Source organism: Marmota flaviventris, chromosome 4 (genome assembly GCF_047511675.1).
Source record: "Marmota flaviventris isolate mMarFla1 chromosome 4, mMarFla1.hap1, whole genome shotgun sequence".
In the NCBI taxonomy this organism is placed as follows: Eukaryota; Metazoa; Chordata; class Mammalia; order Rodentia; family Sciuridae; genus Marmota; species Marmota flaviventris.
The window spans coordinates 157405505-157433008 of NC_092501.1; the positions used below are offsets into that span (position 1 = coordinate 157405505).

A 27504-nucleotide genomic window follows, 5' to 3' on the forward strand; every position below is an offset into this window, starting at 1 on the left:
CTCCCTTTCATAATGGTCATGCTTACTCTGTGCAACTGTATAGAGAGGAACTAAATAAATTTTGCATTTTGAGATAGACATGAGCTTTTAGGGGCCTGGGGCAGAATGTTATGGCTTGGATATGGATATGAGGTGTTCCCCCAAAAGATCCTGTTTCCATGAGTGAAAGTATACTTTTGGTCCTCTAAGTCATTCTTGTTGAGTATTTTGTTCATGCAGATAAAAAGTGACTAACACAGAAGTAACAAAAGCTGTAACAAAAGCTCCTGTTAATGCAGGACTATTCAGAGGAGAAAAGATTAGATTATGAGAACTCTAACCAAATCAGTCCATCCAAGTTTGAATAGTAACCATAGACAGGTGGGTATGGCTAGAGGAAGTGGGTCCCAGTAGCATGCTCAGCAAACATGCATCTCCCCCTCTCTCTCTGAATGCAGTGAACAGAGCACTGCTCTTCCACCATGCACTTCTGTCATGAAGTTCTCTACCACCTTAGGCCCAGAGCAATGGAGTTGTCCCACCATGAACTAAACCTTTGAAACCATGAGTGAAAGTGTACTCTTGGTCCTCTAAGTTGTTCTTGTTGAGTATTTTGTTCATGCAGATAAAAAGTGACTAACACAGAAGGGATGAGATTGGGAAACCTTTTCTTCCTAAGAAGGAGACCCGGAAAGTGAGGACCCACTTATTCCCCTGTTATCATGAAGCCTGGGGATTCTACTTCCACTTTGCTAACCCTGGAAGACAGTAGGCAACTAGTGGGCCAGGTTTCTGTGACAAGGTGATGCAAATGGGGTGGCTCATGACACAAATGTACTGTCTCCCAGCTGTGGAGGCTAGAAGTCTGAGATGGAGGTGTTGGTAGGACTCTGCTCTATCTGATGGACCCTGGGGGAAATCTTCTCTTGTGTCTTTTAGCTGCAGGTATTTGTCAGCATTTCTTGGTGTTACTTGGTTTGCAGATGCCACTTAAAATGTATGACATCTCCTGATGTATCTTCACATCGGCTTCCCTCCATGCCCGTCTGTCTGTGTCCACATCTGCCTTTTCCTAAGAGCACCAGTCACACTGAATGACCCACCTATTGGCCTCATTTTACCTCCATTTGCTCCTGTTTCCAAACATGTCACATTCTGAGGTACTGGGGGTTAGGAATTCAAGATATCTTCTTGGGGGTTGACGGGACACAATTCAACCCAGACCACAACAAAGAGAATCTCCATGAAAGATTTCTAGAGTCATGACTTCCTCAAATCTAATCTACCTCACCTCTTGAATTTTGAGATAAATTTCCTAATTATTGAAGTCAGTCAAAGTCAAGATGTCCATTACTTCCAGTCAATGCCTTCATGGCAAGGCTATTCAGGCACTTCCGATGAGATTAGATAAGGACAATGACGGAGGACAATGGGGACCCTGGAATGAACCACAGAAGAAGGAAGAATCTGGCATGTGGTACCTGACAGTGTGTGAGGGTCATGGGTCCGCTAAGCTTCAGGATTTTCATTCATTCTTCCTGTTCTCTAACTGCCTCCCAGAGCAGCCTCCACCTGCCTTGGGTCTTGGAACTTCTCTGACCAATGCTGATTTCTGCCCCCTGTAACAGGTGCAGGGCCAGGATCCTGATAAGATCCTTGTATCAGCCCAGACCATGCCCCAACAATATTAATTCCTCATGCACCTTGGTGTCATTGAGTCCTGCAGGAATTTTGTGATGAACTACCCCTGATGCCTTTCCTTCCAGGCATGGGTGGACAAAGATATTTCTATTCTTGGCAGTCAGTAAATATTTCCTGACAAACTGACTTCCTTCCGGCATGTTTGCCAGGGTGCACACAGCCCTAACAGATAATGGTTGGGAGGGGCCGCAGATGGCTACAATTCAGTGTTCAAGCTGTGTAGCATTGGGTGGGTTGCACAAACACTATGCTTCAGTTTTATCATCTGTAAATAGAGTTCTTATTTATCGTATTGATTGTCTATCATTGCCATTTTAAAAATGAATGAAGAAGGTCAGACCAACTAAATGTCACCCAAGACCATATGCATAATCAAAAGCGTTTAAGCATGATTCCAAAATCTGTGCATTTTCCCAATCCCTAATACGAGAAGAAGGAAGACGAGTGTTTTAAAAGTGAGCTAAAAGGTAACTTGAACATCCTGTGCGTCATATAAGCTTATGAACATTGGATCAAATTTTGGTCAGCCACCTATTATTTTTGGTGCTTCACCTGAGGGTCACTGCCCTGGGTGGTCCCTTAGTGTGCCTGGGCTGCTGCTATTTCTGCTCCTCCAAATTTCTCTTCCTAAAACTGGCTGGGGAAAATGCCTTCATGTGTCCACACCATGCCATCTTAGAGATTCTGCAGCAGGCTGCTAAAGCCCAAGGTACAAGGGGGTCTAACTGAACCAGTGTCCAGTTCTACCTCTAGTCTGATGAGCTTTCACCAACTGGGTGGCTGGATCCAGACCAGGTTGAGAGACAGCCATCGTAAAATGATTTCTCTGGTAACAGTCCTGAGCCCACTCTGCCAAGCCAAGCTCCTGCCTCTGCCTGACCCATCCTTTCTGCAAGGCGAATGCTCTGCCACCCTGTCTCTCACACATGCTTCCACAGTTCATTTTTCTGCACCGTTCCACAGCATGTTGCTGGTAGCCAGCCCCCAAGGTGGCCTGGACTAAAGTCAAGACAATATGAACAACTGTGGGTTTTTACAATTCTTATTTTACTTTGTGGTATATCAAGTGATTTTTCTTACAGAGAATTTGTTTTCCTAATGGGCTGTGCTTCCATTGATGCTATAATTAACACACCCTCTCCAAGCATTCAACCACCAGATAAGAAGGAAGACGGCTTCAGGAGCAGGGAAAAAGTGAGCCCCAGAGACCAGTGCTGACGACAAAGCTGGTGTTGATGCACATGTTTGAATCATTTCTCCTAATGCATCCCTAGCCAGCAAGGAGCACCATGGATGGTGCTTCATTTGATTAGGAATGATCATGACTCTCTTTTACAATTGTAAAAATTTGAACACTTCTTATAAAATTTGATTATTTTTTTAGAGCTTTAACTTTTAATGATGCTCATATGCAAGGTGCAATCTAGCCCCTCCCCCAACTGCACCCGTTCAGGATGCCAATGCTGTCAGCAGCTCAATTACTGATTAGGGGTGCAGAGCTGCTGAGCTGCTGTCATCAGGATGGTCCAGTAATCATGCAGAAGGACACAGCTGAGTCATGGGCTGTCCAAAACCGGAATGGCACTTGATTACTATAATGGCTGAAAACCAAAGTGAATGCAAAGGGACTTCGTCATGGGGGATCTAGAAAGCATCCTGTCTGACACAGATAGTATCTCCAACTTCAAATACAGAACACACTGTATAATCAAACCTTAACAAAGTGCTTTCTATGTCCAGTTGTATGTTATTATTCAGTACACATGACACAGGAGGAAAACACCCTTTCTTTCCTGTACTTTGGATATGAAAACAATATAAAGCTCAGTGAATGATCTGTCCAGTGTCACACAGCTAAGAAGTGATAGAGCAGATCTATGCTAAGCCTCAGGCCAACATCATTCTAAATAGAGAAAAATTGAAAGCATTCCCTCTAAAAACTGGAACAAGACAGGGATGCCCTCTATCACCACTTCTATTTAACATAGTTTTTGAAACACTAGCCAGAGCAATTAGATGAAAGAAATTAAAGGGATTCAATAGGAAAAGAAGAACTCAAATTAGCACTATTTGCCAACCATATGATTCTATACAGAGAAGACCCAAAAATTCCACCAGAAAAATTTCTAGAACTAATAAATGAATTCAGCAAAGTAGCAGGATATAAAATCAACACCCATAAATCAAAGGCATTCAAAGCCTCTGAAAGAGAAACGAGGAAAACTACCCCATTTACAATAGCCTCACACACACACAAATAAAAAAATACTTGGAAATCAACTTAATGAAAAAGGTTAAAGACCTCTACAATGAAAACTACAAATGCTAAAGAAAAAAAAAATAAAGAAGATCTTAGAAGATGTAAAGATCTCTCTTGTTCTTGGATAAGCAGAATTAATATTGTCAAAATAACCATGTTACCAAAAGCACTATACACATTTAGTGCAATTCCCATCAAAATCCCAGTGACATTTCTCATAGAAATAGAAAAAGCAGTCATGAAATTCATCCTGAAAAATAAGAGACCCAGAATAGCCAAAGCAATCCTTAGCAAGAAGAGTGAAGCAGGTGACATCACAATACCAGACCTTAAAGTATACTACAGAGGAATAGTAACAAAAACGGCATGATACTGGCACCAAAATAGACTTGTAGACCAATGGTATAGAATAGAGGATGCAGACACAATATAAATACACATATACAGTTATCTTATATTAGACAAAAGCATCAAAAACATACATTGGAGAAAAGATAGCCTCTTCAACAAATGGTGCTGGGAAAACCAGAACTACATAGGCAACAAAATGAAATTAAGCCCCTATCTCTCACCAGGCACAAAACTCATGAAATAATCTAAATCTCAACGCAGATCAAGGACCTAGGAATTAAACCAGAGACCCTGTGCCTAATAGAAGAAAAAGTAGGCCCTAATCTCCATTATGTCAGATTAGGCTCCAAATTCCTTAATAAAACTCCCATAGCAAGAATTAAAATCAAGAATCAATAAATGGGATGGATTCAAACTAAAAAGCTTCTTCTCAGTAAAAGAAACAATCAATGAAGTGAATAGAGAGCCTACAGAATGGGAGCAAATTTGTACCACATGCACATCAGATAGAGCACTAATTTCTAGGGTATATAAAGCACTGAAAAACCATAACATAAAAAAATAATAACCCAGTCAATAAATGGGCCAAAGAACTGAACAGACATTTCTCAGAATATGATATACAATTAATCAACAAATATATGAAAAAATGTCCAATATCTCTAGCAATTAGAGAAATGCAAATCAAAACTAAGATTTCATCTCACTCCAGTCAGAATGGTAACTATTAAGAACACAAACCAAATAAGTGTTGGTGAGGATGTGGGGGGAAAAGGCATACTCATACATTGCTGGTGGGATTGCAAATTGGTGCAGCCAATGTGGAAAGCAGTATGGAGATTCCTTGGAAAACTGGGAATGGAACCACCATTTGACCCAGCTAAACCACTCCTCGGTTTATACCCCAAGGACTTAAAAACAGCATACTACAGGGACACAGCCACATCAATGTTTATAGCAGCACAATTCACAACTAAATTGTGAAGCAAACCGAGATATCCATCAGTTGATAAAAGGATAAAGAAACTGTGGTATACATATACAATGTAATATTACTCAGCATTAAAAGAGAATAAAATCATGGCATTTTCAGTGAATGGATGGAGTCGGAGAACATTATGCTAAGTGAAGTTAGCCAGTCCCAAAAAACAAATGCCAAATGTTTTCTCTGATATAAGGATGCTGATCAATAATGGGGATGGGGTGGCGTGGGAGAAATGGAGGAACTTCCGATAGGGCCAAGGGGAGGGAAGGGGCATGGACGTAGGAATGGGGCAGACATCATTTCCCTAAGTACACGTATGAAAACACGAATGTGTGACTCAACTTTGTGTACAACCAAAGACATGAAAAATTGTGCTCTGTCTGTGTAATGTGAATTGAATCGCATTCTGCTGTTGTATGTAGCAAATTAGAATTTTTTTTTTTTTTAAAAAAGTGATAGAGCAGGGAGGAAAAATCAGACTTGTGTGGCAAGAAGTGTAGACTTGTGAACACAACACCTGCCACACAGGACCTTGGTTGGCCTCCTTACAACTCCAGAATTTAATTTATATTTCCCAAAGGTTCTTTTTTTTGTGTGTGTGGTTTATTTAGTGGTGGTATCTGATATGACCTAAGGCTGACTAACTGTTTTTATTTATCCTGTTTGAAGGTTGGTGTCCTGCTATGGAAATATTAATGTGCTGATTACAGGGTACTGATTCGGATGGCTCTGGGGTGATAAGTACCTTTCTAATATCTGGGAAATTCTGTACTCCACAAACCATCTGGCTAAAAGAGGTTCTGGGTAAGGGATATAAAATCCGTGAGGTGAAATGAGAAGAGATGGTAAAAGATGAAGATAAGACATGAAATCAAGATAAGACTATAAAGAAAGAACAGACTCCCCCCGACCCTTTAGATTCCCTAAGCCTAGAACAATGGCTGAACCTGTGTGACTTCAGTAATGTGTGCAGAATTACACTGGATGAAAGGGTAAACCATGACAAAAACAGTCCTAGTGTCACCAAGTAAAACATGGCTGTCTGCTCTCTTTATTTACCTAGAGAGGGGCAGACGGAGAGGATCTGGGGCTTCGTGATAGCACTTTCATCCTTGCTTGTATCCCTCCATCCTGGGAGGAGGAGCTCACCCTCCTGTTGGCAAGGCTTTGCCTGACTGCCCTCTCCTGCTGGTCTGGTGCATAGCTAGGGCACTGTGGTTCTCTGGAGGGAGCTGCCGCCATGGACCCAGGTCCATCTCCCACCCAGCCAGCCACGCTTACAGGCACAGCTGCATTCACAGCTTAGGTCCCTCTACTCAGAGGCCTCCTTGTTGGGGACTGAGCTGGGGCACTTTTCTCCATTCCATGAGCCCTTTCTACTTTCTGCCCACCCACCCCAGGCCATAAAAGCACAGAGGACTGCTCAGCAGTGAACCGATTTTCCTTCTCCCCAGGTCTGCCTGTGCTGATCCACCTGACCTCCCCCATGCAGTGCAGGGAAAGGGAGCCTTGGGGAGCCCCTGACTACGTTAGCCTCTGCTGCCACTGCCACAGTGAGTGAGCAGGGCCCTAACTGGGACTGTGATTGGCTTGTGTTCCTCACGACCACCTCAACGCCTGAGGAATCTCTGTTCCAATGCTCTCAATATCATCTTCCATGACCCCAGAGCCCCTTGCCATCATCTCCTGAATCACACACGTCTTTGACCCCACCCTCGACTTGCTCTCTCTCATCAGTTAGACAAGCTCCCGCTGCATCCATCTTAAAGTTCCCTGGCCTCCTGTCTCTTCTACCACTGACCGCTGTCTCCCCTTCACATTTTGAAGAAGAAATTGCTCACTCACGCCTTTAGCCCATGCTGTCCCCTGGACCTTGAACTTGGCTCCCTTACTCTTCATTTGGTGACCTCCAACTGTCCCTCAGTGACCACTGGCCCCAACAAACCTCCCTAGACTCTTCGATCCCAGTTCTGGTCCTTCCCTCTGGGTCCATGGCCTTTGCCAAGGCCAGAAGACAAACCTATGCTTATTTACTGACTCCTTCCCTCAACAGCAAATTTTGTGAGGACAGAGAACTTAGTTGTGTCCATGTGTTCAGGATTCCCCAAAATCCTGGCTCTTCATAGTCATTCAACCAAAGCTTAGAGATGTATGGATAAATGATGGAAGCCTGAACTCCAATGGTCCTTACTAAAGTAACAAATTTAGCAGAAAATTAAACACACACACACACACACACACACACACACACACACACACACACTCCAAACTGTATTAGTCTATCCACTGGGAATACTGGCCTTTTTGCTTTCAAAGCTTAACATTAAAACATATATTTTATGCTGTTTACTCCCCCCCACACATAAGATTATTCTTGCCATAAATAAGCCTTATGATTTCAACTTCTGGTGAAAATACATATGTTCTTTGTTTTGGTCCCCATATATTTTATGTTGCTTAAATTTATTTTTTTTAATATTTATTTTTAAGTTGTAGTTGGACACAATATCTTCATTTTATTCTTATATGGTGCTGAGTATCGAACCCAGGGCCTCTCATGTGCTAGGTGAGCGTTCTACCACTGAGCCACAATCCCAACCCCATGTTGCTTAAATTTCCATGGAGATCCTAAGTCCCCATTGACACCTTATGTCTACATTTTGGGATCTTTCTAGTTAGCCAAATTTTCTATACAAGTTCTGCTTATGGATTGATTTTTAACTTGCTTTCCAGCCTCTCATTAGAATGCAGAGGTATGAACTAGATATTTCCTAAAGAGACTTCAAATTTGAAGTCTATGAATTTTATTACATTAAAAATCCAAGGCTTCCTCTTAGATTATGCCTGATGTAAAATATATGACCTGTAAAACAGATAAAAATGTGACCTCTCTCACACAAACAAATGAAAATTTCACTCTAAAATTCTGCTATATTTTAATTTATAGGTACAAAGAACCCTAGTTTCTATTTTTACTGGTTTCAGCATATAATTATATTATTCCCACAATTTTAGAATTGATGAATGATCTCCCAATGCTGAAAATATGCTGACAACACCTGCACCCCATAGAAGGGAATTTTAAATATTAAAATTTAATTATCCAAGTTATCAAAAATATGACAATAGTTTTAAAACCACAACTAAAGTGAAATTACATTGATGTTAAAAATTATTACTAGAATAAGCATAATGAATTAAACTGACTGCGGTTTTAATTCTTACCCTTGGAAACGTTGTAAATCTGTCCAGTTCTTCAACAAAGCAGAACATTTGCAAACTAATTGCCGACATAACGATCAAGAGGCTGGCAGTGAACACAACCAAACTCCCGAGCTTTTTTCCAGGACCGAAGATCTTGTACACAAAGTCTTCTAATGCAGGAGAAATCTTAATAAGCCGAACTACCCGAAGAACCTACCGTGAGTGAGAAAAACACACGTGTTTGATCATTTCTTCACATAGAACCTTAAAGAAATTTATACTAAAACATCATTTTCTACGGTACTCTATGAAAATCACCCTTTTCTATTTGTGCATTTAGAGACTAAAAGTAAAAATAGAATAACCAAGATACCAATGGTGGTAACCAAGTGTTTTAACCTATAATATGATCATTCAAATACTATTAACTAGTAATGTTTTCAAAATAAAACTGATATTTTCTTATGTTCAAATATCTAAGAAAACTTCTACTTCACTATTTTTTATATTTAATGTCTCGTAAAATAAACCTTTCTAAGTATTACACATTCATAAAGAAATGGAAAAAATATACTTTTATCAGGAATTCTTTACTTCTGGCTGAGACATCTACCCCAATATCCATTTTCTCTTTCTTCCTTTAGATAACAGAACTTCTGGAATTTGAGCCTCGCCAGGGCTGCCTAGGGGTAGCTCACACTGTCTCTGCACCTACTCTTTGCAGCTGGATGTGTCCCATGAACCAGGCCTGGGCTTGAGGGATATGAAAGGAGTGATCTGTGCAGCTCTTGGCACATGAAGTTCAACTTGCCCTGGATACCCTCTGTATGCCTTTCCCTGGCCTAGAAGTGGAAATAAATGGAATGGTGCCTTTGGACCAGAAGTAGAAGGCTTGCAAAGAATATGTCATGGCTGAGCTAACCTGACAGGCCAGCGTTTTGGATGATGCTGTGAAGCAGAGCCACCCACTTTCCCTGGACACCCAGGAACCACTGAAGAGAAACAACTTATCTTATGTAAGCCTTGTATTTTTGGACTTTTGCTATATCTGCTTGTTATCTACTCTTATATGATAAATAATAATATATATTTGTTTAGAAGTTTTGCATGTATTTATTTGCAAAGAACCTACCCACAACTAATTAATTAATAAATTATTTCACTCATTCATTCAACAAATACTGATGATTATGTGCCAAACATTATGTTGGATAAATCTGATTCAGTGGCTATTATTTCAAAAAGCACATGGAGCAGATACAGCTCTTAAGGATGTATTTATATGATTGAAAAGCATAAATTGGGCTGGGCATGGTGGTGCATGCTTGTAATCCTAGCAGTTTGGGAGGCTGTGGCAGGAGGATAGAGAGTTCTAAGCCAGTCTCAGCAACTTAGTGAGGCGATAAGAAACTTAGACAGATCCTGTATCTAAATAAAAGTTTCAAGAAAGGGCTGGGGATGTGACTCAGTGGTTAAGCACTCCTGGGTTCAATCCTTGTACCAGAAAAATAAAATTGGTATGTAAGAAAAAGTTGAGGGAGGGGCTGGAGATATAGCTCAGTTGGTAATGTGCTTGCCTCACATGCACAAGACCCTGGGTTCAATCCCCAGCAACACAAAAGAAAAAAAAATTGAAGTATAAAAGCATGGAAAAAAATGCCATTTTTCATTAAGTCTAAGATGTCATCAATTTTTTATGTTCCTCTAATAAATAAGAATGCTGCCAATTAAAGTACAGTGATTATAAGGCAGATTTCAAATATAGAAATATTAAATTAGAAAACTGTGTTCTTGGCATCAATAAAAGATGATAAGTAGAAGAGTAATAGAATAATAATAGAATGTAAGTAGAATATCAATCAGAAACTAAGTTGTCTGTGAAAGAGGAATGCTATATTTAGAAGATAGTACTGAACAAGAAATGGATTAAAAACTAGATTTTAATTTTTACATGTACTTGGAGTGTATAGAACAGGAAACACATTTTATAAATTATATTTTAATTGTTACGTGTGTAAACAAAATATTTGCTTTTGCCTCCGCAATGTCACTAGCTTCCTACTGTTTCTATTCTTCCTTCAGTAAATCATTCTAATTCCATCAGTCCTACCATTTACAGAGTATAAATACATGGCAGGAAAATTAGTTGGACAAATGACAGGAAGTTGTGAAGATGCATAAAAATCCTTAATACAACATTATAGAAGAAAAATTTATGTGAGAAATCAAGCTATTTGAATTAAGCATCCAACCACCTCTCATTTCTCCTGCTATAATTCCTTTTTATTTTATTTTTTTTTTTTAATTTTTAGTTGTAAGTGAGCACAATGTCTTTATTTTTATTTATTTATTTTCATGTTGTGCTGAGGATTGAACCCAGTGCCTCACCTGTGCTAGGCGAGCGCTCTACCACTGAGCCACAACCCCAGCCCCACTCTTGCTATAATTCTTGGCATGCATTTCCAAATCAGAACATAGTACACTCAGGTAATCTTTCCAAATAAAAGAAAATGGTTTTATTATTAGAACAATTAACATACTAACACACCAACATCCTAACATCCTAACATTAATATTAAGAACAATAATCTGGCAGGATTTCATTTTTATCAGATTTTTTTTCAATCTAACTAGAAACAGCAGAATCCAGGCAAATACTCCAAGGATAATTTAACTGGTTTATAGCTCAAATTTCAGCACTATGTGTTTTCCTTGCTTGTATTAAAATCATATATAAAATATTACCTAAATAATTTGAATTCCATCCCAAATTCTAATTAACATAGCCTATGCATATCTGTCCAATTCTAATCAGTTAATATTTTATCATCTTGATGAACAGAACTGAACACAGCTCCCTCATTGATGATTTGATCAGCATTTTCAAAGGGTTAAATCTGCATCCCAGAAAGGAGAAATTCTTATTAGTAACTCCAGTTGTGCCTTTTCATATTTGCAGATAAGTATACTTTTCTCTCTATCTGTTCCTATAGACATGAAATAAAGCACTTTCGAACATGGTGTGGTTATTTCCAAAGCACATTCTCCTAATCAAATGCCTAAGTGGGTCTCCTTCAAGATTATTCTGTTGTTTCACAGTGAGATGCTATACAAATGGCCTGGTTAAAAATATGAACTCTGAAATTAAACTTTTGGGAACTAAGTTGCAGCTCCACTATTTGCTAGATGCACAGTCTTGGGCAAATCATTCTGTCTCTTAAGACAACAATAACAAATGGGGCAATGAGCTTAGCACAGTTAACAGTCAAAGCACAATCAACCCCTGGCCAACACCACCATGAGTGCACAGGTAGGGAAGAAACAAAGCATTCTGCATGGCTTCCCCCAGACCATGCTGCCCTAAGTTCACTGCAGCCCAGGCACGCTGACCTTTGTGCTAGTCCTTGAATATGTCAATCATTCTCCCACTCAGGACCTGTGCCATGTGGTTCTCTCTGCCCAGAAACTTCCCCCGGGCCTTGGTGGTTCCTTCCCTTGCTTCACTCAGCCTCTGCTCAGGTGAAATCTTTTCAGAGCAGGTCTCCACGGGAAACTTATCTAAAATAGCATCTACACCATGATCACCATGCCCTTCACCCTGCTTGTTTCTATCTTACAGCATTTCCCGCACTTGAATTCTATACTCTCTTATAGACTCCTTTGTGAACCGTTTCCTCCCTAGAATTTAAGCTTCATAAATTTCATTAGAAAAATATAAATATGGCCACATATAGAGACACAAATAAAAATCACTTCACCATTAGCATAAATCAAACCATTACAAATTATAATCCAGAAGCATATACAAATTAAAACTGTAAACTTCACTATGATTTGACTACAAGATATTTCATTGTTATATCTTCAAAATGGCTAGAGCCATGCAGGCTAATATTAGATAGTCAGTGAGAAAGACTAGCAGGAAAAATCAGAGATGATGATGAGTAGAAAACTGGAGATGGTTAATAATCCATAACAAGTTGGTTTATTTCTTTCCAGTAATTTTCTCACTTGTAGGTTTTTAACATATATACAGGCACATAAACACACATTATATAACTTTATGTTGTTTTACATGTAAATAAAGCATAAATATTTCCAAGTTATTACAGATTAATTATACTCATCATTTTATAGTAAAATTCACATTATGACTGGCTAAGCTATTCCTCAATTGTTTACCTTTTAAATAGTTTCCATTTTTATTTTCATAAAAAATTCCAAAAAAAATTCTTTGCACATAAGTTTTGACAGACCATAGCAATTTTAAGACCCTGAATATATTTTATTCTATACCTTGGCTGAAAGAGCCAACAATATTTTTTGAATTTAGTAGGTCTGTAAAATAGATACTTCATTGTTTTGACAGTTTGATACAGCCTCTATAATTATCAGTGCCCACCTTAGCACCTTATCTAGTCAGGAGTGTACAAGAGCAGCTAATGACACACATATTTGGAACATACATTTTCTATCAAGAATTTTAAATGTGTATAACTCTGGTAATAGCCATCTCGCCCATGATAACTGAGTCTCAGAATAACATGTCCAAAGGTACACTTGCTGGAATTATTGGAGGCCCAGCTTTTCATCTAGGTCTGTAGGACATTTGCTTTTCATGTATTTAAAAATGTTAATACTGTTTGCTAAAGTTCATATTGATATAAAAATGATAGCTTTGGTATTATCAAAATAAATGAAATTGGAATGTGTTTTCTTTGTTCTAAGGCATTGGAATCTTATGTCTTTAAATTAATCTTTAAAATTCTACTGCCATATTATTTCCCAATTATTTGAAATATCTATTAGGAAAAAATGCACATTTGGTACTCCCAGAATAAATTATATAAATGACTGATTTGATTCAGAAAATTTTTTATATTTGAGATGTTTTTGGTGAAGATATTTCATATCATGTTTTACCATTCTGCCAACAACTTAACAGAACAATGACAATGACATATTGCTATTATCTAACAATTACAAAGAAAGCAAATGATCATTACTGTTTATCAAATAATTATAAAGCAATGACTCAATAGATCACAGTTGAAAAATAGCCAATTATTATAAAGTAAGTAGCATTATTCAATCATCACAGAGAAGAAATAGTTATTTATAGGTAAGTATGTATGACTAATTAATATCTGTAAAGGTAAATTTTATTATTTCCATTGTAAACAATTGTTGAGCAAGGATATTTATAAGAGATATATAGTTGGAATTAAATTCATATTTCCTCTTAAAAGTTTGTGCCAACAGCTTATATAGTTTAAAATTTGCTGAATATGTATAGATATATGATATCCATATGTATATAAATATGTATATCTATATTCTGCTAATTTAGGAATGGTATGTTAAACATCTGCATTTATTTCTTTGTGAATTTTCAGGAGTTTTAAAAATAATCATTACAATTTATATATGAATTCTTTCTGATATTTAAGAAGATTTCATAGGGTCTCTCTCAAGTTCACATTTGGTACATATGAAATATATGGTTAAATACAGTTGTTATAATAATGTGAACTGGTATTTAGCTAGAAAAAAATGTTCTAAAGATAAATGGGCATTATTTGCATTACCTGAAAGTATGTGAATTGAGAATGATAAAGATCCGGGTACACATGAAGAGTAGTTCCAACGACAAGTAATAACTCAAATTTGTGGAGAGATGAGCTAATATATCCAGTGAATCCCAGACACCATATCTTCAGAAGAGCTTCCAAATCAAAAAGAACTGTAAAAGCCACCTAGGGGAACAGAGAGACATTGAAAATGGAATCCAAAACAATTTTTCAATTTATTTCACATATTTTTCAGTACACGAATTTCAGCCATGGTCATGTAAACTAAAGAGTTCCACAAGGTCAAGAGATAATTTTATTAGAGAAACGAGTTTAGAATAGACCATCTGGAACACAGTAGACTAAAGCTATCTTAGACAATCAGAAAACATGTTGGAATTTTGAATGTTTATTATCCAGTATTAGATATTTAAAAACAACTGACATTTATAGAATTATACACACAGAAATTCTATATTTTTATATAAATTATATTCTCTAAAGATCACAGTTCTATAATGTAAATAGTGTATTATAAAGTGACTACTGACCATAATTCAACTAATGTAAAAAATTAAAATATCATTGATCTTTCTATGCTTTGGGGCACACCACATGTAGAGAAATTGGGATTCTATGACAAATGATTTATGTGTGTGTATGCACATGGAAATCAATGAACTAATTACTATCTTATTAATCAGAAAACTAATAATCTATATTACTAATTAATATTCATTCAATGTTTTAATATCCCACATAAATTCATGAATTTACTATCATAGCAATATTATAAAATACACATATTTTAGCCTAATAGCATGTTATTTTCCTTTACCTATCTTCTGGGTAAGAATTGTCATTTTATAAAGAAGGTTGTAACTGGAATTAAAAGATGCAATATAAGATTAACTTCTAATTAAGGAATGCAAGGGTGAGTGTTGGGATTAGTCATACACATTCCTCTGAGAAGATATCACACGATTTACTGGAGGACAGGAATAAGGTAGAGCTGGTTTCTTTCTCTTTCTAGGCCCATATGGAATATCAGAAGGGATATTCTTCTGCTAATATTTGGAAAATGTGGAGAAGAATTAAGTGTTAATGATAGCATTTTAAGAAATTAAACAATAAAAGCAATGCAGAAGATTAATTTAGATATGAGGAGAATATTAACATGACTTCTCAAGTCTAACATTTCTGTCGACTCTAGTTGCTTTTTATTTTTAATGGGCATTTCCCTTCTTAAAAAAAGAAAATAATACATTTTACTTTGAAATAATCTCACATACACAAGGAGATTTTAAGCTCCATTGCTCATCTTTCTCAGGTGAGTCCATTAACATCTTTGTACATTCTTCCTCAACTGTCTCCAGCCTCATCCACACATAGGCAGTCACACAAAGGGGCTTGCACTTTATATGATCTTGGCAACTTGTTTTTCTCACTTGAAATCAAGCTCATCCCTTCAGATTAAGGGACAAAAATCCTACTTATACTCTTATCATCTTCATCCCCATAGCATTCACAACCTATTTACCTCAACACTCTCCCTCCTAACTCAGTGACCAGTTGTATTTAAAAGAATCACTGGAAAAGATGGTTAAACATTTTACTATTTCAAAAACACAGGTGCACTGGCCATCCTTCTGCATATCAGTAAGTACTAAGGCTTTTGTACCTGTAAACGGATCTCCAAACTTGGCATTGCTGGGGCAAAAATAGTTTTGTATATCTTAAAGTTTTGAAAGTATTGAGATCATGTCAAAATACTATTGTAAATCATTTGTCTTCCAGCAATGTGGAAAAGTTACTCCTTCCAAATCTGTAATAGCACCAGTATAATCAATCAATAATTTTTTTCTAATCTGTTTATATATGTGTATTGATCACTTGTATTTAATTTCTTCTTAAAGTAATTTAAATTTACCATTTATTATCCTTGCCAATATTCTGTGGTATTATTTTGTATTTCTTATCAGTTTTTGGAGTTGTTGATATTGAGGACATTAATCTTTATTTATGATACATGCTGCAAATACTTTTTCTCTGGTCGATAGTTTGGTTTTTTAACTTCAATGCAGTTGGCTCTAACATAAATTTTATGTTGTCATATCTATCTTCAACTTTATGAGTTTACTTTTTACATATAAAATTATGACCTTTAGAAGGTTAATATCTAGTTTTTATATATAGGAAATACTGCTTTTCCATTTATTTGGAATATATTCTATATTTGTAAATAAAATTTCCCATACATATATGTGTATATATGTATTTCTTAAATGTATGCTATATATACACACATATAATGTCCAAATATACATTATAAATATATATGTGTGTGTGTATACACACAAAATTTCTTCAGAATGCTCAAAGTGGGCCTTGATAATTTATATATAACATGAATCTATATATAAAATATATATTTATTTTTACCTAGTATATATACCTGATATGTGTGTATGTGTACATATATATGTGTGTGTATAAATATATATGTATGTGTGTGTGTTTATATATATATATATATATATATATATATATATATATATATATATATGTTTATATATATATATATAAACACACACACGTATATATTTCCACCTAGTTAGTTCCGGTGAACCAGTGGAGAGAAAAGCTAATTGGTTTCTCTATATTGATATTTTATACCCACCTTATTAGCTTTTTCTATTAATTATAATATTTTAATAAAGTCTCCTGGACTTTACAGAAATATATGTAAATCATTTATAAACCAAAAAAGACCATTTAGACTATTTCTTTTTCAAAATTTATTTTTGGAGTTAATTATATTAATGCATTATCTATAATAATATAATTGTACAGTAGTTATAAATAATGAAGTGCTAATAGCCGGAATCCATAATTTGGTTCTTATTTTTTAAGAAAACTTTCCTTAGAATTTATATGGAATCATTGAAGTGGCCTTGGGAATTAACTTCCACCATGTTTAGGGATTTTCCTTCTCTTCCTATTCTACTTTGAGAGATTTAACAATCCATATGTCAATGACCTATGCAATGACTTATGTAACAACAGCCTTTGACATTAGCCATTTGTCTTATCCCTGGAATAAACTCTAGATGGTAATGCTTACCTGTTGGATTTTATGCATGATATTTTATTTATAGTTTTGCATCTACTGTTATTTAGGAACTTGTCCTTTAATTTTACTTGTGTATATTATTATCAGATTTGGTCAAGATTATGCTAACTTTATCAATTATACTGCAGAATTTTCTACCTTTTGTATGATCTATAATTTCTTAAATAAAATAAGAATGGTCGGATCTTTGAAAGTAGGTAGAATTTACTAGGAAAGCCACGCAGGCACAGAGAATTTTTGCAATGGTTGAGCAAAATTTTCCAATGTTGTTCTGATTATGTTTCTTACCTCATCCTTTGGTTGTTTGTATTTTTCTAGAAATTCTTCACATTTTTTTCTATACTTTCAAGACCTGCAAGTAGAGTACTTCCCACCCCCCCACCCCAGATAGAATTGGTTCTTTCAGGAAGCCAGTGACATTTACAAATATAGAACCCTTAAACAATTTCTTGGATCTTTCTCAGACCCCGAAAGTCGAGTGATTTTGAATTCCAGCCCCACAAGAAGACAGACTGTGTTCAGTATTTTTAGCAGAGACATCAGTCAATGGTAATGGTCAAGCCAGGTTAGGGTCATCATCTCCCTCTGAGGAATGGGCTTTTTCCTCCTTTTCTTGTGGTACAGACCTCACGTGTCTGGATGCTATCAGGGTCTCTCTTTCTAACATCTCATCTTGTACAAGTTCCAGCCCCTTCTGTTCTGGGGACACCCCTAAAAATGGCAAGTTCTAGTAACAGGGAAAAGCAAATGTTCTCAGGCAGCCACTGGCTTTGGGGCTTATTTGCCATTCTGGACTCATGTCATACTTACTTTTTGAGAACTTTCCTTAATTTTTTTCTATATTCTCTTGAGTATTTGAAATATTTTAATATTTGGGGTGTTCTGTGGAAATGATTCTTAGCCACACTTTGGAGCCACTTTGTATTTTCTTTTTTTTTTAATATTTATTTTTTGTAGTTGTAGTTGGACACAATCCCTTTATTTTACTTATTTATTTATTTTTATGTGGTGCTGAGAATCAAACCCAGAATCTGCACATGCGAGGTGAGTGCTCTACTGCTGAGCTATAACCCTAGCCAGCCCCCTTGTATGTATTTTCTATAGGTGGTATATTATTTGATATTGTTTAAACATAACCAGATTTCTATGTCTTTTACTAGGAAACTCATCCTGCTCATATTTAATGCACCAAAGTTAAATTTCATTGTGTGCTTCCTGTTTATTATATGTCACAATATTTCATCTTTCAACTTTTTCTTGCGTGGTCGAATATTTGTTAATTTCTTTTTCTCATTGTTAACTTCAACATTCTACTTGGATTTTTTAATCTCCCAGTTTAATCCCTGATGATCATAAATTAACCTAGAATTTTTTTATTATTGCTTGAAAATTGATTTACTGGCTGGCCATTCTGCAAACTTCATAGTACACCCCTGCCCTTCCATTTTTCATTGATTCAGTACCTTTTTTATACCCCAGTTTTGCTGGAATAACTTACAAATTTATAAGTAGTTTCTCTCCCTTTTTTAATACAGTTTTTAAAAATGCTTTATTGGATGGATGGTGCTTGCTGTGGACCTATATTACTGCCTTTTATACTAAAATACATTTTAAAACTAGGAAAATAAATAGATCTCTCAATTGTTGTGGTCACTTTTCTCTCTGATACTCTCCTCAGTTAACATTTACTTGGAAAAAGAATAGGTCTTAAGTAAGAACTGATAACAGTAACTTACCATGTTAAATTTATGTTATGGACCTGTTTGGAAATTTCAAGATTTGAAGCTAGCTGGATTGCAAAATTAGATTGTTTATGTATTTAAATTTTAAATGTAGTTGCCATAATACATAATACAATTGGACACATTGTTTCCCCTTTTCTCAGGGACATATTCTTCAACATATTCATGGTCATCTTCAGAGCTGGGCACTTTTTAAAAGGTTCTTCCCCGCACCTACTCTCTAGTTGTGTGGATTGTGATTTACTTATCCCGCGGCCTGCGTACTTTGGAGTGGCGTCCTTACACAGGGGTAAATGTTCCTAAGCTGTCATCCTTCCCTACAGAGAAAGCACCTCTAAGTCGGACAAGTGCCTGTTTGTGCTGCGCTGACTCCTGGGCTGTGGTTGGGTTGGTTTCTCTCAGTGCTGTGTGTCAATCAGTCCCCCGCGTCCACCGTCCAGAGTTGCTTCTGCATCAACCAAGGCATCTTGGATTTATGCTGCTTCTCTATCTTCCTTAAAGTTGTTCAAAGAATGACAGAGGTCTTTTTCTTTATGCCTGCCACCTAGTAAGGGCACCAAGGTTTTATGCCGAAGAATGTGTCTTCTTCCATTTAATTCCTCTGAGATTTAGTGAGCCAGCCCATTCAATCTGAAGATTCATGTTTTCCTGCCATTTAGGAAAGTATTCTTTTCTCCTTTATTACTACAGTTCTTCCACCTGTTCCCTTTTCCTTTCGGGGACTGTTATTCCTATCTGGGTAGCTAGTCTCTTTTCTTTTCCCCTCCTAGTTTCTCCAGTTATCTTTGAGTTATCTTTTCCCACTTGATCTCCCAGGTTAGTGGTTAGCTCTCAACAATGACTGAGCCTTTTCTTAACTCATTTTTTGAATTTTTTTAGTGGAAGTTTCAGAAAGTTCATTTTGTAGCTGAATTTTCCTTGAGACATTAAAACAACGACCCTGAAGGTGAGCGGCTGTCTGTTCCATCCATTGTACTTGGCTGGGAAACTCTCATACTAGAAGTTTACCTTGGCGTTCTGAGTACCATCCTCATTTTCTGAGCCCCTTTGTGTGAGCATAAATTTTCTTGCTTCATCATGGCTGTGTTTTTGACATACTTGCTGTCTTTTTACTCTTTAGAGCAGTAGCAAAGGAGGGGCAGCAGAGGGCAACATGATTTTTTTTTTCTTTTTTTTTTTTTAATTTTTTATTGTGGGTTGTTCAAAACATTACAAATTTCTTGACATATCATATTACACACTTTGATTCAAGTGGGTTATGAACTCCCACCTTTACCCCATACCCAGATTGCAGAATCACATCAGTTACACATCCATTGATTTACAAATTGCCATACTAGTGTCTGTTGTGCTCCGCTGCCTTTCCCGTCCTCCACCCTCCCCCCTCCCCACCTCTCCCCTCCCCTCCCCTCCTCTCTCTCTACCTCCCCCACTGTATAACCCTGAGGGTCTCCTTCCATTACCATGCAATTTCCCTTCTCTCTCCCTTTCCCTCGCACCTCTCATCCCTGTTAAATGTTAATCTTCTTCTCCTGCTCTTCGTCCCTACTCTGTTCTTAGTTACTCTCCTTATGCAACATGATTTTTTGTGGTGAAAGACCTGGAAGAAAACCCTTTTGCTAGGCACCGGGACGGAGGCTTTGAGGACAGGATTTCCCAGCCTAGTGACGTGTTTGTCCCCACCTGGGGAAGAGCAATGTTCCCTTGCTGGTCCACTGAGTACAGTAGGATTCTGGGGGCTCCTGGGACCACAAGCACCAGCAGGCAGGTGCAGCTCCCCTGTGGGGAGGGAATGCTTTCTGCACCCAAGCAGCAGCACCAGAGCACCTGAGGATGTCATCCTTTGCTGCAAGTCCCAGCAAGAGGCAATTTCACTCTCGCACTGGCTTCTTAGTCCTGGCCTTGCCAAAATATAGAGAAATCCCGTACATGTTCTCTCCCCTATAGATGTTGGGGATCTTGGGAGAAATTGTAACTCAGACATGTCATGAAGGTCCCACCCATATGCTTGACTTGGTATTAGCAGAGGAAGCAGCAAGAGGCACCTACAATGGTCTCAATGTTCCCCTGTATTTTGAGACTCAAGGCTTTTGCTCCAAAGGAAAAACTGGTAACCCATGAAAAAGTCTTATAAAAAGTACAAACTTCTAATAAATGCATGAAATGTATCATATTCGATCGTTATCTATTCATATATAAATGTAATTAACCACCTTACCATCTTTGCATTTTTTAGTATAAAGACTGATGGACTGATATGTTTGATTGATAATAATTCACAGAAAAATATGTCACTGGAACCATTTGCATTATTATTTGCTGGGTGGGGAAACTAATTCTTTTCAAATACTAAAAGGCACTAAAAGTTTATCAAAACATTATGTGATTATATTTATACCTATGTCCTCAGTGATTTTTCCTACTGAATTCCTGACTCTAGATTCTCCTAGGATCAAATATTTCATTTTTAAGATATTTGGTTAATTTTCATAACTAACAATGTAGCTCTCTGATATTATCTTCAAAATAATCACATTTTATGGAAAACTTACTTGAAATTTAGGATTAGTCCTCATGGAGGAGAACTATGTCAGGATTTAAAAGAGGAGGTTGAGAAATTAGTTTAAATGTTCACCGGTTATTTAAGTGTAGGTCATGAACTTAAATTCAGAAAGAATATAATGGTTTTGGAGAACTATAGTAGAAGTTATGAGAAGACAAGCTTTGGAAATCCTTTCTTAATGGGCATTCCCAGAATACTTAAGTGGACTCAACCTTAACAATAGCTGGACAGGGCAGAAGTCTTCCTGTTGGTCATATGAGAGAAGGAAGGTGACTGGGCTCTCTGTAGAACCTATTTACCCAAAGGATACCCATAAAGTCACTAGTGAGACTCTCTAAACCTGACTCATTCTACAAATTCCAGGCAATCAGCAGGCAGCCTGCAGAAGGACAGGCATCCTTTGTCATTCTTGGCTGGGCAGCCCTACATTATCTTGACCCCTTCAATGGATAAATGGGCTAACAGGTTATCATGAGAGTGGCTCTGTTATCAAAGCCAGCTTGGTGAAGTCCCTATGTGCTTCCCTGTCTCTTACTGTGAGATGCCCTGTGCTGCCAGCCAGAGGGCCATCCCCAGATGTGGTCTCTTGACCTTGGACCAGAATCATGAATCAAAACAAATTTCTCCTTTATGAGTACCCAGTCTGTGGTACTGTGTTATTAGGAACAGAAAATGGACTCAGGCAGCGTCCTTGGAGAACGCCCCGCCATTTGTATTTTCAAGTTGAAACTTTCTAAGTGTTAAGGCAGATTTGTAATAAGCTTTTCATACCTATTTTTGCTGCATTTCTTGAAAACACTTGGAAACAAAACATGTGATACTGGGTGTGGTGGCATATGCCTGTATTCCCAGTGGCTCAGGAGGCTGAGACAGGAGGATCACGAGTTCAAAGCCAGCCTCAGCAACGGCAAAGTGCTAAGCAACTAGGGAGACCCTGTCTCTAAATAAAATACAAAACAGGGCTGGGGATGTGGTTCAGTGGTCAAGTGCCCCTGAGTTCAGTCCCCAGTATCCCCCCCAAAAAAAAACTCAAAAAAAGGGGAAAAATATTCCTTTCTTTTTATAATTACCTTGAAGCTGCATATCCCAACCTTTTCTTTTTTATTAAACACACCCCTTTTCAAGGTGGTGTTTTAGAGATTATTTTCTGCCTCCTTTGGAATTTTAATACTTAGATATCTGTTCATATACTCCGAATACCTATCTCTGCTTCACACCTAAAAAGAATTTTTTTTTTTTTTGGTTTCCTTTTGTCTCCCCTCAACCCAGGATAAATTTCCACCCCCTTCATTCCATGTTGGGAGTCTGCATTCCATGCTGTCCTCCTCTGTTTTCTGTTGCTTATAAAACAACATCACAGATAGGGTAAGCCATAATGAAAAAATGTTTATTTTGGCTCATGGCCTGTTATGAGGTCTAGGGATGGAACTGGTGATAGCCTTCTTGCCGGCAGAGTCCAGGATGGTTCAGAGCATCACCCGGCAAGACACAGGAGCATGTGTGTGTCTCCTCTGGTTCCCCCTTCTCCTTCAAAGACACTGTTTCCCATCACGAGGGCCCCATCCTGGTGAACTTCCTGATCCTTAGTCACCTCCCAAAGGCCCACCTCTGAACACCAGAGTTGGATTAAGTTTCTACTTCTTAATCCTGCACAAAGTGGATTGAATTTCCACATGGGTTTGGAGAGGACAAACCATGTTTAAGCCATAGCACATCCCAAGCAGGTATACCTGGCTTGCTGTCACTATAACAATTTAACTGGTCTTCTCAGAAACACAGGCTCAATGAATTCTTTAAGCCTTACTTTTTTAATTTAAACTCAAAAATTTTCATTTTATAATAATACTTATGACACAACATATATAGTAACAGACCTCTCCACTTCCAGAAAATTACCAATAATGGAATGCATGCTTAGAAGCAAGTTATTGATATTTGTTCTCAAGACCACACCTAACTTGTCGGAAGGATATATTTTAGAGTGAAAAATGAGAGAAATCAGTTTAAAATATGCATTGTCCAAAAGAACTTGTAATGGGATTTGTGAAGCTGGCAGGTGAAACAATGGGCTGATTACCAAACTTCTGAAGGCAGGGAGAAAAATAACGGAATGGAAAATGACATGCTTAATATAAAGGGAACAAGGGAAATTGCTCTGCCCTTTTAATTCAATGAATAATGTATGATCATTTGTAGGTGACAAATTACAAATGAACCCATAGTGCCAGGCAGGCCCATGAAGATAAAAAGGTGGAGATACTGCTCACAGTGGAAAGATCCTTGAAATAGATCATCCAAGATTTGTGTTGCAGTCTCTGGTTTGTAATTTCAAAATAAAAAGTGATGGTATTCATGAGAAAATGAATGCGTATTTATCACAAGAGAAGATTACAAGACAAAACTCACAAAAAACTCAATTCAGGAAGCCTCAATCTCCTAAGTGGAATTCAGGCTTAATAACACAAAATGATTGCCTGCATCATTCAGAAGCTGTCTGTAAATCACTGACTCTCAGTATATGGGGTCCTATCAGTATTCTGTACAGTTAAAGAGCAAACTTTTGAGACAGATGGCTGAATAGTCCAGATTGTACTTCTGTATTATCATTTTACCTAATAAGATTGCACCCAAATCCTTTAGAAACACACAGAAAGCAATTGTCAGAAGAAACCTATCTAATTAAAGTTTTCCAGAAAATGAAATTAGTCAAAGATTCCTTCTGTGACAAGATGGGTTCCTTTCTTCATTTGATCAGTTCTTGTGATTAATGAACTCAAATATGGGTGTCAGATTTTGTTGGCACTAAAATAAATGTCTCTTTAACTTAGTTTCATTGTAATGAATATCATGAAAACAGATGTCTTCAGAGGAACACAAAAATCGCTTTTCTCGAGAAGATGGTTTCCTGCAAGGTGGAAAAGTGAATCTATGCTTAATGAAAGCAATCACAGAGAGAAACATGAATCTGGAGAAACATCATGGAGTCTGAACAAGGACTTGTCTTCGTTTATGAGAAATGTACACTGGGTCAAGGAGGAGGTACCATGGGACCAATAAGAACCTCATGGCCTCCAGACAGGGACTGGGCTGGGTCTCCTCTGCCTGGAAACAAACAATGAGACCTCCTCCCTGGGGACTATAGGAAGACTTTGTAGGAAACTGCAGGCCTTAAAAAGCAAGAGGAAAAACAATTGGCCTATAAGAAGGATCCCACCAAGTTCCCTTAAGGACCTGTGACAAGAGATGTGAGGTCTCCAAAACCAAGGGGCCAGCAGCCTTCAAGTGACATTTCACAACTTGGCTTTAGTCGGGGGCTTGCAATCAGGGTAAAGGTAACTACAAAACATCACTAAGAAATTAGCGGTGACCCACGGGAGGGGAGAGAGAGAGAAAGAAACAACAAAATTTCCCAAGTAAAATGAGGCAGCATGCCAACACATTTTGTTTACTTTTCTTTTTTTGGCAGTGCTGGGGATTGAACACGGGGCTTCATGCACAGTAGGTGGGTGTTCTACCATTGAGCTACGCCTCCAGCCCCAGCATGCCAATATTTTAAAAGACATGAACAAATCCACTAAGAAAGACAACATAATTTTAAAATTCAGAATAGGAATTTGCTTTAAAGTTAATTTTGCCAAAGAAACTTCAAGAGAGTTTAAGATGCCCAAAGAGATAAATAAAAAGGAGAAAATAGTGAAGATTAAGAGCAGAAATTAAAATATAACAAAGAAACAGAGGGGAACAGTAAAAGGAAAAGTAACTTCAAATAAAATAGAAATTGTTAACATAAACCAAAGTAAAAGTTGGTTCTTTAAATCAAAAATAATTTGGCTGGTTTTGGTCTTGGGTCCTGAGGGATAGCCTCTGAATCCTTGAAATTTGCCAAGCTATAGTTGCATCTTTGTTATTCCTGGTGGTCCTGGTAATTTCTGCCAATGAGATGACTTATGGTGGACTGACCAAATCAGAAAGTCCAACCATGTGCAAGTAGCCAAGGATCCAATTATGTCTATATAACAAAATTTCAATAAATACCCCAAACACAGTCTGAGCTTCCTTAGTTGTCAATGATCTTCATATTGCTAAACATATCAGTGTGTGCAGAGGGTATGTTCGGGCTCCACAGAGGAAAAGACTTCCTGCATCCTCTCTGCACATTTGGAGACCCTCTCATGTTTTCAAATATGGCCCGATATTTAGGATGCTCACAGGTCTTTCTTTTTTAAGTGTCTCTTCTATTGGCTGGCTCCGATTTGTATCCTTTTGCTGTAATAAACATGTAATCATAAATATAGCATTTTTTTTTATTTCATAGAGTCATTTTAGCGAATCACCAAACTTGAGGGGGCACTGGGAACCCCTGAACTGTGGCCTATTGAGCACACGGAAGGGAGGTGTGGGGAATCCCTAAGCTGGTGTCTCAGGTGAGGGCAGTCTCATGGAGGACTGTGCTTCTAACCACTAAGGTTTCACCTAACTCCAAGTAGTTAGCATCAGAAGTCATTCACTTCCATAAAAAAAAGAAAGTTATAAATCAATAATATTGGAAACAAAAAGGATGACATCTTCAGATGCCATGAGGATCATAAAACTCTTGAGAGAATACTATATAAATGTACACTGGTGAAAATTAATAACAACTCTATAAACAGCAAGCAATAAGCCAGAAAGCCAATAAACTATAAACATTAAACCATAAAGTAGACCATAAATCAATGTCTCTCTTCTTTCCTCTCCACCTGGGACCCCACCACAAACTTTATTCATAAAATTCCTACAGAAGGAAAACAAACCTGTTTCATTTTACAGAGGAAGCTTAGCTTTCCCAATAAAACCAGACCAGTAATGTAAAAGAAGACAATCACAGGACAGCCGTCTTTAGGAACAGAGATGGGAAAGTACCAAATGCAATGGCAGCATATTGGATTTAAATATTAAAAATAATGCTGCAAAATCAAGTGTCTCAGGAATCTAGAATAGCATCAGAAAATCTAATTACAATAACATATTGCACTACAAAATATAAGAAGAAAATATGTTGTCAACTCAATACAGCAGAAGTGAACTTTATCAACATTGTAAAAGGCATCTACAAAATCCTACAAACATTGACAATTAAATGATATGCATTCACATCAAAGAAAAAAGTCACAAATATTTGCTATTACTCCTTCCATTCAACATTTTATTAGGGACCCAAGCCAGGATAATAAAGGAAGAAAAAAAAGAACCCAGAGAATTAAGAATTAGAAAAGGAGAGACAAAACTTCCTTAATTTTGGATGATATGATTGTCTACACAGAACCTTCAAGTAAATCTACAAATTACAACAAACAAGACATCATAGTAAAGTTTCTGCAATATCAAATGAACATGCGAAAAATAATAGCATCTATACATCACAACAAAAATTTAATTGAAACTATTTCATTTACAAAAGAAACTAAAGGATATCTAGGCATAAATTTAACAAAAGGCATGTAAGATTTTTGGAAAAAAAGTATAAAATATTACTGAAACACATAATAAAATTAAAAAGAAGAACCGAATAATTATATAGAAATGTTCTTTAACATCCATGAACTCTCATTAGGAAAACTGCTTAAATGTCCATAATGTATAGCAAGAATAGCAAAACCAAGAATAGAAAAAAAGAAATGTGAAAAAGAATACCAGTATTAGTGAGTGTGCCCTAATAGACATCAAGATGTATTACAGGAGACAGGACTTAAACCACCTTATCAGCTAAAGCTTTGACACACAGACACAGGCTAAGGTGTCCAGAGAAAGAATCGTGTGCCTGCATCAGCCTGCTACGGCAGGGCTCACACCATGGGTTTGCAGGAAGAGCACTGGGTCAAAATTGAAAGATTACTAAGTCTTACAAGATTAAAACTGATAACTTGTGTGGGAGAAAAGACAGCAAATTTAAGTTGAGACAAGCTGCAAAGTGGGAGAAAATGTGAGCTGCCTATCACTAGTTACTGAAAAATAATTAGGGTCTGGATCAGACAGG

The 27504-nt window shown here is 37.4% G+C and overlaps 1 protein-coding gene across 2 annotated transcripts in view; it reads right to left on the reverse strand.

The window, feature by feature from the left end:
- Nucleotides 1-27504, reverse strand: part of Nalcn (sodium leak channel, non-selective) — a 281091-nt gene that overhangs the window by 138262 nt on the left and 115325 nt on the right. For both annotated transcript variants that reach the window (XM_027938884.2, XM_071610798.1), the window contains 2 exons: nucleotides 14069-14236; nucleotides 8502-8693 (listed from right to left, as the gene is read on the reverse strand). In XM_027938884.2, coding sequence (XP_027794685.1) covers nucleotides 8502-8693; nucleotides 14069-14236 — 360 coding nt within the window. The remainder of the gene's footprint in view (nucleotides 1-8501; nucleotides 8694-14068; nucleotides 14237-27504) is intronic.